This window comes from Somniosus microcephalus, chromosome 23, assembly GCF_052327205.1.
Source record: "Somniosus microcephalus isolate GS21.2 chromosome 23, FLI_Smic_1.0, whole genome shotgun sequence".
In the NCBI taxonomy this organism is placed as follows: Eukaryota; Metazoa; Chordata; class Chondrichthyes; order Squaliformes; family Somniosidae; genus Somniosus; species Somniosus microcephalus.
In genome coordinates, this window is record NC_141009.1 from 7165878 (window position 1) to 7178603 (window position 12726).

Here is a 12726-nt window from a genome sequence, read left to right on the forward strand (position 1 = left end):
AACCTGGCTACACTAATCCCGCCAGTCTGCCTTAATGCTGCTTCCCCCTTGAAGTGGAAAGGCAGGATTTTCTCAGTCGATGAGCGGGGTTACTCCCAGGCCATTACTACAACTCAGAGCTTCATTAGCACTTGGTTCGATACGGCTGCGAGCTGAGGGGTTCATGAGGCTGAGCGACGTGTGATGAAAACTGATGCAGAAAAAGTGGACTCCACTAAAAACTGCTTCCTCCCTTGTGCTCGTTCGTGTGAACCAGCAAAGTCTTTGAGAATGGAGGAGGCTTTCTATTCCTCTGTTAGAGGGCATCAGCCATGGCTCAGTGGGTAGCACTCTCTCGCTCTCTGAGTCAGAAGGTCGTGGGTTCAAGCCCCCACTCCAGAGACTCGAGCACAAAAATCCAGTCTGACACTCCCAGTGCAGTACTGAGGGAGTGCCGCACTGTCGGAGGAGCCGTCTTTCAGATGAGACGTTAAACCGAGGCCCCAGCTACTCTCTCAGGTGGACATAAAAGTTCCCATGGCGCTATTTCGAAGAAGAGCAGGGGAGCTCTCCCCAGTGTCCTTTTTAAAAAATTCATTTATGGGATGTGGGCGTCGCTGGCAAGGCCAGCATTTATTGCCCATCCCTAGTTGTCCTCGAGAAGGTGGGGGTGAGCCGCCTTCTTGAACCGCTGCAGTCCGTGTGGTGAAGGTGCTCCCACAGTGCTGTTAGGGAGGGAGTTCCAGGATTTTGACCCAGCGACGATGAAGGATCGGCCGATATACTTCCAAGTCAGGATGGTGTGTGACTTGGAGGGGAACTTGGAGGTCCTGGCCAATATTTATCCCTCAATCAACATTGCTAAAAACAGATGATCTGGTCATTATCACATTGCTGTTTGTGTGAGCTTGCTGTGCACAAATTGGCTGCCGTGTTTCCTACATTACAACAGTGGCGACACGGCAAGAGAGCCCCAGGTGGGCAGAAGAAGCGCTTCAAGGACACCCTCAAAGCCTCCTTGAAAAAGTGCAACATCCCCACTGACACCTGGGAATCCCTGGCCCAAGACCGCACAAAGCGGAGGAGAAGCATCCGGGAAAGCGCCGAACACCTCGAGTCTCTTCGCCAGGAGCAAGCGGAAGCCAAGCGCAGGCAGCGCACGTCAACCCAAGCACCCCACCCACCCGTCCCTTCAACCACCGTCTGCCCCACCTGTGACAGAGACTGTAGGTCCCGCATTGGACTCATCAGTCACCTGAGAACTCATTTTTAATGTGGAAGCAAGTCATCCTCGGTTCCGAGGGACTGCCTAAGAAGAAGATTACAACAGGGACTACACTTCAAAAAGTACTTCATTGGCTGTAAAGCGCTTTGGGAGGTCCTGAAAGGAGCTGTAGAAATGCAAGTCTTTCTTTCTACCCGCTTGAAACATGTGGGAAAGGGCCAAGACATTTCGTCCAGATTCCCATTGGATTATATATCAACCGCAGGGCTGGAATTCTGGACTCGGAGAGTAGGCAAAGCATCATGACATGTGTTGGTTTTAAGAGGCGATTGGTCTTAAAATGTCGCTCTGTAATGGGTGGGGGCGGAGGGGGAGATAGTCTGGCATTATCCTGAGGTATGGGGGCCGGGTGGGGTGGTGGGGGGTCGATTTTTGACTTGGAAGATCGCACGGCACAGAAGGAGGCCATTCGGCCCATCATTCCTCTGCTGGCTCTTTGAAAGATCTCTCCAATCAGCCCCACTCCCCCCTCCCCTCCTCTTTCCCCGTAGCCCTGCAAATTCTTCCTTTTCAAGTATTTATTGGATTCCCCGGTTGTCCGTCCTTTGTATTTGGGGAAGAGTGCTTGACATGGGGGTGGGGTGGTGTCGAGATCCTAACAGAGAGGATGAATAAAAGAAACTGATAAATAAATGAGGAATACACACGTTTTCAGAACTTCTCTAAAGAGATTCTGCATCGAAGGCTATGAAACGAGATTGTCCCTCGCATGCCCAAATTAGGGTGGCCAGCTGTGGTTGGACACATTCCTGGAGATTTCATCACATGACCTGCTGCCTCCAACTGCCCCGCCCCCTGCTCTCTTGTCATTGGTTGCCCGGCATGTCAATCCATTACAGGCACCGCCTTTCCAGGTGAATCAGAACATGGGAAGAGGAGGAGGCCATTCAGCCTCTGGAGCCTATTCCGCCATTCAATGAGATCATGGCTGATCTGGGACCTAACTCCATATACCCGCCTTTGGCCCATATCCCTTAATACCTCTGGTTAGCAAAAAGCTATCAATCTCCGATTTAAAATTAACAACTGATCTAGCATCAATTGCTGTTTGCGGAAGAGAGTTCCAAACTTCTACCATCCTTTATGTGTAGAAGTGTTTCCTAACTTCACTCCTGAAAGGTCTGGCTCTAATTTTTAGACTCTGCCCCCCAGTCCGAGAATCCCCAACCAGCGGAAATAGTTTCTCTCTATCGACCCTATCTGCTCCCCTTAATATCTTGAAAACTTCGATCAAATCACCCCCTAACCTTCTAAATTCCAGGGACTACAACCCTAGTGTGTGTAATCTCTCCTTGTAACTTAACCCCTGGAGTCCGGGTATCATTCTGGTAAACCTACGCTGCACTCCCTCCAAGGCCAATCTATCCTTCCTACGGTGCGGTGCCCAGAACTGCTCACAGTGCTCCAGGTGTGGTCTAACCAGGGTTTTGTACGGCTGCAGCATAACTTCTACCCCCTTGGATTCTAGATATAAAGGCCAGCATTCCATTAGCCTTCTGATTATTTTCTGTACCTGTTCCTGACATTTTAATGATCGATGTACCTGGAACCCCCCGACAAAGTTTCTTTGGACCCTCCACTGTTTCTAGCTTTTCACCATTTAGAAAGTACCCTGTTCGATCCTTTTTAGGTCAAAAGTGGATGACTCACATTTAAATCTACTTGCCACAGTTTTTGCCCATTTGCTTAATCTATCAGCTGACAGACTCTTCATTACCTGATTCTCGGCTCTTGGTCATACAGCCGCCTTTCCCCACCTTCAATTAAACAAAAGTGTTCAAAGAAAGTGAACAAAACACATCCTCTTTTTGAGGCCCCTGTGATTTATCTCCCGGGTGTTGCCGGCGGCCAGTCACCGGCAGATGAATCTTTGATTCCTGGAGACTCCAGGCCAAACCTGGAGGGTTGGCGACCCCGAGTCCCAGTGTAAGCGCCTGCTCTAATACAACAACAACTCGCATTTATATAGCGCCTTTAACCTAGTAAAACGTCCCAAGGTGCTTCACAGGAGCGATTATCAAACAAAATCTGACACTGAGCCACATAAGGAGATATTAGGACAGGTGACCAAAAGCTTGGTCAAAGAGGCAGGTTTTTAAAAGAAAGGCTTGCATTTCTCTAGCACCTTTCACATCCTCAGGATGTCCCAAAGTGTTTTGCAGCCAATGAAGTACTTTAGAAGTGTAGTCACTGTTGTAATGTAGGAAACGTAGCAGCCAATTTGCGCACAGCAAGCTCCCACAAACAGCAATGCGATAATGACCAGATAATCTGTTTTTTAGTGATGTTGGTTGAAGGATAAATATTGGCCCCAGGACACAGGGAGAACTCCCCTGCTCTTCTTCGAAATAGTGCCATGGGATCTTTTACGTCCACTTGAGTGAGCAGACGGGGCCTCAGTTTCACGTCTCATCTGAAAGAAGCATCTTAATGGAGGAGAGAGAGAGGCGGAGAGGTTTAGGGAGCGAAGTCCAGAACTTAGGGCCCAGGCAGCTGAAGGCACGGCCGCCAATGGTGGGATGCGCACGAGGCCAGAATTGGAAGAGCGCAGAGATCCACTGAGGCCCACACTGGGGCATTCTAAAAGAGATTGGTTGGTAAACAGCGAGTGGGCAGGCGGAAAGTCTCCGCGGTGGGGGAAAGGCTGCTTTCACCTGGATGTTGAAAATAGAAGTTCTTAACGTGGCAGCCTGAGCTCGATGTGATGTGACAGATAAGCCTGGGGAATTCAAACTGCTTTAGGACTTTAAGTGCTTTACAAAAACAGGTTAAAGAAAATAAAAATTCTCTGCTTCTAAACATTCTCATTCCAAATGGAAGAGAGTGGGCTGAAGATGACAGGTGCCTTTGATTCATTGCATCAATAGCAGAAATGTTCCAGCTTTATGCCCTTGTAGGTCGGATTGGTCCACATCATGACGGGTGATGCAGGACGTACATAGGGTTAAAAGCTATGGCCCTATTAATTTGCAGGAAGCGCAGCTATCAAAAAAATTCTGAACAGGATTTTCTCTAGAAAAGAGGAGACTGAGGGGTGACCTGATCGAGGTCTTTAAGATTACATAAGAACATAAGAAATAGGAGCAGGTGTCGGCCATTCGGCCCCTCGAGCCTGCTCCGCCATTCAATAAGATCATGGCTGATCTTCTACCTCAACTCCACTTTCCCGCCCGATCCCCATATCCCTTAATTCCCTTAATATTCAAAAATCTATCGATCTCTGTCTTGAATATACTCAACAACTGAGCCTCCGCAGTGGTTCGATGGGGTAGACGTAGAGAAGATGTTTCCACTTGTGGGAGAGATCAAAACTAGAGGTCATCAATATAAGAGAGTCACTAATAAATCCAGTAGGGAATTCAGGAGAAACTCCTTTACCCAGAGAGTGGTGAGAATGTGGAACTCACTACCACAGGGAGTGGTTGAGGCGAATAGTATAGATGCATTTAAGGGGAAGCTCGATAAACACATGAGGGAGAAAGGAATAGAAGGATATGTTGATGGGCTTAGATGAAGAAAATAGAGTGGGAGGAGGCTGGTGTGGAGCATAAACACCAGCACGGACCAAACACCGAATGGCCTGTTTCTGTGCTGTACACGCTATGTAATTCTATGTAACATTTCAGGCAGCTGATTCTGATTTAGGACTCAACCATCAATGAGGCAATAGTGCTAAGACCAGCCCATTCCAAACCCGCAGACACAGGCCAACCAAACAGGACGCACCAGCGAATAACAATTAGAAACATCAAAGTGGAACCAAGGTGCCTTGGCTTGGTGAACTGGATTGCCGAGACCCGAGGGCCAGATAGGAACCACCGAGGACCACCCCAGCTGGGAGTATTTTTTGGAAAATAATGAGCCCTGAGCCTGGAAATGACTAGAAATAGATTCTAAGTGATATCAGTGGGCGGACATATAAACAGATTGAGATTGAGGAAATAGAATGGAACTGGATTGGGGAGAGAGAATGGAATACAATATGGAGATGGAATAGAATGGAATGGGAATGGGAGAGAGGATGGAATGGGATTGATCGATAGAATGGAATGGGATTGGGAGATAGGATGGAATGGGATTGGGAGATAGGATGGAATGGGATTGGGAGATAGGATGGAATGGGATTGATCGATAGAATGGAATGGGATTGGGAGATAGGATGGAATGGGATTGGGATTGGATGGAATGGGATTGAATGATAGAATGGAATGGGATTGGGAGATAGGATGGAATGGGATTGGGAGATAGGATGGAATGGGATTGATCGATAGAATGGAATGGGATTGGGAGATAGGATGGGATGGGATTGGGAGATGGGATGGAATGGGATTGATCGATAGAATGGAATGGGATTGATCGATAGAATGGAATGGGATTGAGAGATAGGATGGAATGGGATTGATCGATAGAATGGAATGGGATTGGGAGATAGGATGGGATGGGATTGGGAGATAGGATGGAATGGGATTGGGAGATAGAATGGAATGGGATTGATCGATAGAATGGAATGGGATTGATCGATAGAATGGAATGGGATTGGGAGATAGGATGGAATGGGATTGGGAGATAGAATGGAATGAGATTGGGAGATAGAATGGAATGGGATTGGGAGATAGGATGGAATGGGATTGGGAGATAGGATGGAATGGGATTGATCGATAGAATGGAATGGGATTGGGAGATAGAATGGAATGGGATTGGGAGATAGAATGGAATGGGATTGGGAGATAGGATGGAATGGGATTAGAAGATAGAATGGAATGGGATTGATCGATAGAATGGAATGGGACTGATCGGTATAATGGAATGGGATTGGGAGATAGGATGGAATACAATATGGAGATGGAATAGAATGGAATTGGAATGGGAGAGAGGATGGAATGGGATTTGGGAGATAGGATGGAATTTCACAAAAAAGATAAGATTCAACATTTGATTTTGCAAATTGGGATCGACTACTTACTGTCCAGCCTCCCCCGGCCACTGTCATATCACAGGAGACCTGAAATCCTGCCGGATAGTGAGTAGGAAAAATGGAATAGATTCCATTCTCCTTCTGTCCCTTCATGTAGATATCATGGCAGTCTCTGGGGCGAGGATCTGCAGGGGGGTTCCAAAAGGAGAAAGAGAGGGCTCAGTCAGCTCATTTATAATGACCGTAAGGGCACTTGGAATGAAAAAGATTATTAAAGATTAGAAAAGCGAAGAGTTGAAAGACAGACTTGCATTTCTCTAGCGCCTTTCACGACCTCAGGACGTCCTAAAGCGCTTTACAGCCAATGAAGTACCTTCTGAAGTGTAGTCACTGTTGTAATGTGGGAAATGCGGCAGCCAGTTTGCCTTGGAGTGGGACTTAAACCCACAATCTCCTGACTCCGAAGCGAGAGTGCCACCCACTGAGCCCTGGCTGAAGTTCATTAAAGAACTCAGCGTGGAGTGAAAATGGTTAAGATTAAGAACTGATTGGTTATAAATGGAGACAGATGGGAAGACAGGCACCAGGCTTCAGAATTAAACACAGGTCCCCAGACATTCACTGCTTAGAATATTTTTGTGCAATTATCACCTTTAAATGGGACTGCAAGGCAGGCACTGTCCTGCTCCTCACGGTTCCAACACCCACGCTGCACTGCATGAACATGATGTGTCTTTAATGTAGGCAGAGAGACTGTCTGCGGATTCAACATCCAGTCGGCCACCAAAGAACTGACAAAAATATTCCCAACCGACATCCCTTTGTTACCCCCAGACATGACTATTCCAAGGCTCTCCCGGCCCGTTCTCCCATTTTTCATCCTCCATAAACTCGAGCTCGTTCAAAACTCGGCTGCCCCGTGTCCTAACTCGCACCAAGTCCCGTTCACCCATCACCCCCCGTGCTCACTGCCCCTGTGTCCTAACTCACACCCAGTCCCGTTCACCCATCACCCCCTGTGCTCACTGCCCCGTGTCCTAACTCACCCCGAGACCCGTTCACCCCTCACCCCCTGTGCTCACTGCCCCGTGTCCTAACTCACACCCAGTCCCGTTCACCCATCACCCCCCGTGCTCACTGCCCCGTGTCCTAACTCACACCCAGTCCCGTTCACCCATCACCCCCTGTGCTCACTGCCCCGTGTCCTAACTCACACCCAGTCCCGTTCACCCATCACCCCCTGTGCTCACTGCCCCGTGTCCTAACTCACACCCAGTCCCGTTCACCCATCACCCCCTGTGCTCACTGCCCCGTGTCCTAACTCACACCCAGTCCCGTTCACCCATCGCCCCCTGTGCTCACTGCCCCGTGTCCTAGCTCACACCCAGTCCCGTTCACCCATCACCCCCTGTGCTCACTGCCCCGTGTCCTAACTCACACCCAGTCCCGTTCACCCATCACCCCCTGTGCTCACTGCCCCGTGTCCTAACTCGCACCCAGTCCCGTTCACCCATCACCCCCTGTGCTCACTGCCCCGTGTCCTAACTCACACCCAGTCCCATTCACCCATCACCCCCCGTGCTCACTGCCCCTGTGTCCTAACTCACACCCAGTCCCGTTCACCCATCACCCCCTGTGCTCACTGCCCCGTGTCCTAACTCACACCCAGTCCCGTTCACCCATCACCCCCCGTGCTCACTGCCCCTGTGTCCTAACTCACACCCAGTCCCGTTCACCCATCACCCCCTGTGCTCACTGCCCCGTGTCCTAACTCACATCGAGCCCCGTTCACCCATCACCCCCTGTGCTCACTGCCCCGTGTCCTAACTCGCACCGACTCCCGTTCACCCATCACCCCCTGTGCTCACTGCCCCGTGTCCTAACTCACACCCAGTCCCGTTCACCCATCACCCCCTGTGCTCACTGCCCCGTGTCCTAACTCACACCCAGTCCCGTTCACCCATCAACCCGTGCTCACTGCCCCGTGTCCTAACTCACACCCAGTCCCGTTCACCCATCACCCCCTGTGCTCACTGCCCCGTGTCCTAACTCACACCCAGTCCCGTTCACCCATCACCCCGGTGCTCGCTGCCCCGTGTCCTAACTCACATCGAGCCCCGTTCACCCATCACCCCCTGTGCTCACTGCCCCGTGTCCTAACTCGCACCGACTCCCGTTCACCCATGACCCCCTGTGCTCACTGCCCCGTGTCCTAACTCACACCCAGTCCCGTTCACCCATCACCCCCTGTGCTCACTGCCCCGTGTCCTAACTCACACCCAGTCCCGTTCACCCATCACCCCGTGCTCACTGCCCCGTGTCCTAACTCACACCCAGTCCCGTTCACCCATCACCCCCTGTGCTCACTGCCCCGTGTCCTAACTCACACCCAGTCCCGTTCACCCATCACCCCGTGCTCACTGCCCCGTGTCCTAACTCACACCCAGTCCCGTTCACCCATCACCCCCTGTGCTCACTGCCCCGTGTCCTAACTCACACCCAGTCCCGTTCACCCATCACCCCGTGCTCACTGCCCCGTGTCCTAACTCACACCCAGTCCCGTTCACCCATCACCCCCTGTGCTCACTGCCCCGTGTCCTAACTCACACCCAGTCCCGTTCACCCATCACCCCGTGCTCACTGCCCCGTGTCCTAACTCACACCCAGTCCCGTTCACCCATCACCCCCTGTGCTCACTGCCCCGTGTCCTAACTCACACCCAGTCCCGTTCACCCATCACCCCGGTGCTCGCTGCCCCGTGTCCTAACTCCCACCCAGTCCCGTTCACCAATCACCCCCTGTGCTCACTGCCCTGTGTCCTAACTCACACCCAGTCCCGTTCACCCATCACCCCCTGTGCTCACTGCCCCGTGTCCTAACTCGCACCGAGCCCCGTTCACCCATCACCCCCTGTGCTCACTGCCCCGTGTCCTAACTCACACCCAGTCCCGTTCACCCATCACCCCTGTGCTCACTGCCCCGTGTCATAACTCGCACCGAGCCCCGTTCACCCATCACCCCTGTGCTCACTGCCCCATGTCCTAACTCCCACCCAGTCCCGTTCACCCATCACCCCCTGTGCTCACTGCCCCATGTCCTAACTCCCACCCAGTCCCGCTCACCCATCACCCCCTCTGCTCACTGCCCCATGTCCTAACTCACACCCAGTCCCGTTCACCCATCACCCCCTGTGCTCACTGCCCCGTGTCCTAACTCCCACCCAGTCCCGTTCACCCATCACCCCCTGTGCTCACTGCCCCGTGTCCTAACTCACACCCAGTCCCGTTCACCCATCACCCCCTGTGCTCACTGCCCCGTGTCCTAACTCACACCCAGTCCCGTTCACCCATCACCCCCTGTGCTCACTGCCCCGTGTCCTAACTCGCACCGAGTCCCATTCACCCATCACCCCCTGTGCTCGCTGACCCCACATTGGCTCCCGGTCTGGCAAAGCCTCGAATTTAAAATTCTCATCCTTGTTTTCAAATCCCTCCATGGCCTCGCCCCCTCCCTGTCTCTGTAACCTCCTCCAGCCCCTACAACCCTCTGAGATCTCTGCGCTCCGCCAATTCTGGCCTTTTGAACATCCCCGATTTTAATCGCTCCACCATTAGCGGCCGTGCCTTCAACTGCCCTCAGCTCTGGAATTCCCTCCCTAAACCTCTCCGCCTCTCTTTCCACTTTTAAGACACTCCTTAAAACCTACCTCTTTGTCCAAGCTTTTAGTCATCTGCCCTAATATCTCCTTATGTGGCTCGGTGTCAAATTTTATTTGTTAATCGCTCCTGTGAAGCACCTTGGGACGCTTTACTACGTTAAAGGCGCTGTATAAATACAAGTTGTTGTTGTTATTGCATATCTATGATTGGTAGAAATGGTCCCTTTGCAATCCTGTTAGTACGATGTCCAGTCAGAGTACTGACTGACTCTAGCTGACTGTCTCAGTTCTCCCGTATCAGTACGTCCATCCCACTCACTTCCCTCTCGGGTGTAAGCACCGCTTGTCTTAAACCCACCTCATTTCATGATTCAGGCTTGAATTGGCAAGGCCCAGAACTTTTATCGCCGTGGCTCAGTGGGCAGCAGTCTCTCGCTTCTGAGTCACAACATTGTGGGTTCAAGTCCCCACTCCAGAGACTTGAGCACAAAAATCCAGGCTGACACTCCCAGTGCAGTGCTGAGGGAGTGCTGCACTGTCGGAGGTGCAGTCTTTCGGAGGAGACGTTAATCCGAGGCCCTGTCTGCTCTCTCAGGTGGACATAAAAGATCCCATGGCAATATTTTGAAGAAGAGCAGGGGAGTTCTCCCCGGTGTCCTGGCCAATATTTATCCCTCAACCAACATTACTAAAAAAAAACAGTTTGTCTGGTCATTATCACATTGCTGTTTGTGGGAGCTTGCTGTGCGCAAATTGGCTGCTGCGTTTCCTACATTACAACAGTGACTACACTTCGAAAAGTACTTCATGGGCTGTGAAGTGCTTTGGGACGTCCTGAGGTCATGAAAGGCGCTACAGAAATAATTTCTTTCTTTTTTCTTTCTTTCTCTCGTTCTTTCTCTCTCTCTTTCGTTTTCTCTCGTTCTTTCTCTTTCGTTCTCTCTCTCTCTCTCATTCTTTCTCTCTCTTTTTCTCTCTCTTTCTCTTTTTCTCTCTCTTTCTCTCTCGTTCTTTCTCTCTCTCTTTCTCTCGTTCTTTCTCTCTCTTTCGCTCTCGTTCTTTCTCTCTTTCTCTCTCTCTCTCGATCAAGCATGGGAAAGGTTCGAGCCTTCAGTCTCCCGCATGCTGCGAGTGAAGTGGGAGCTGCACCAAAGCGGGGAGGATTGAAGGACGGGCGAGGCGGGTTGAAGGAGGTGATGGGACGAGCGAAGGCGAGGGTGTCAGACTCACCGTTCGGGCAGCTCCTGGGCCGGGGTCGGGCTGGTCCCTTCACCAGGTCGGCCTTCATATGGGACTTCATGGCTCCCTGTCCTCTCTGAAGGGAGTCCAGTGTGTCGCTCACCGAGCCCACGACCTTAACCAAGTTGACCTGACTCTCCGAAAGCAGCTGTGGGGAAGAGAATTGGAATCCATCAACATCCTGGGGGGTCACCATTGACCAGAAACTTAACTGGACCAGCCACATAAATACTGTGGCAACAAGAGCAGGTCAGAGGCTGGGCATTCTGCAGTGAGTGTCTCACCTCCTGACTTCCCAAAGCCTTTCCACCATCTACAAGGCACAAGTCAGGAGTGTGATGGAATACTCTCCACTTGCCTGGATGAGTGCAGCTCCAACAACACTCAAGAAGCTCAACTTGATTGGCACCCCATCCACCACCTTAAACATTCACTCCCTCCACCACCGGCATACCGTGGCTGCAGTGTGTACTGTTAGATCCGTGGTCCAGTGGATAAATAATTACACGGATGCTGTACATAAACAAATAACAGGTCTTTACTGGAGGAGGGCAATCTCTAGACTGGAGTACAGAGGCATGCGCACAGCTTTATATACCGGTGTGGTTACTGCCGGTACTACAGTATACAGGAGCTGTAAAAAGTAGTTCTGACTTAAAGCACATACACTACAATTACCATCTGCAAAATGCACTGCAGCAACTCGCCAAGGCTTCTTTGGCAGCACCTCCCAAACCCGCGATCTCTACCACCTAGAAGGACAAGGGCAGCAGGCGCATGGGAACACCACCACCTCCAAGTTCTCCAAGTCACACACCATCCTGACTTGGAAATATATCGGCCGTTCCTTCATCGCCGTTGGGTCAAAATCCTGGAACTCCCTCCCTAACAGCACTGTGGGAGCACCTTCACCACACGGACTGCAGCGGTTGAAGAAGGCGGCTCACCACCACCTTCTCAAGGGCAATTAGGGATGGGCAATAAATACCGGCCTTGCTGGCGACGCCTGACATAAATTGTGCCATTCATGTAGAAAGGTTTTATGAAATATACTGGGCGGCCTGCTGGTGGCGCTGTCCAGGGAGAGTATAAATACTCGGGCACGGGCCCAGCTTGCTCAGGGACATTTTGTAAACAGGAACTAGTGAAGGATAACTAGACTTCCATGTTGTGAAACAGTCGATTAAAGCCTTGTTTAATACTTTGACCAAGTGCCTAGTAGTTTTCTTATGTCAATGCCCACATCCCATGAACGAATAATAAAAAAATAGGAACGTGTAGGGGTTGTCAATTCTGGTTGCGCCTATCATCACATGACCTTCTGACTCCAACCACCCCACCCCCACTCTCCCGCCATTGATTGCTCGACTCGTGCCACCCCGCCTTCTGCCGTCAATCAGAAAGCGAACGGACTCTTCAATACCCTTCCCCCCAAAACCCGATTCACCACCATTTCCGATGTTTTTATAACTAAGAACTTTTGCTGTACTGGGTCTGACGGAAGTGACTTTACTCCAACTTATATCCCTTTTAGATCGGTGAGAACTTACAACCATTGTTAGAAGGTTTGAGCAGCCTACTGCCATTAAAATTTCAAAGTAAATTTGAAATAAGCAGACAAATTATTTTATGCCCCTTGATTTTACTCCC

General features: G+C 50.9%; 1 protein-coding gene across 1 annotated transcript in view; it reads right to left on the bottom strand.

The window, feature by feature from the left end:
- The window catches only part of LOC147101612 (fibrinogen C domain-containing protein 1-like), a 41539-nt gene that overhangs the window by 10834 nt on the left and 17979 nt on the right, over nucleotides 1–12726 (bottom strand). Inside the window, exons 3-4 of the mRNA XM_085965132.1 lie at nucleotides 11068–11224; nucleotides 6228–6364 (exon numbers count right to left, since the gene is read on the bottom strand). Coding sequence (XP_085821258.1) covers nucleotides 6228–6364; nucleotides 11068–11224 — 294 coding nt within the window. The remainder of the gene's footprint in view (nucleotides 1–6227; nucleotides 6365–11067; nucleotides 11225–12726) is intronic.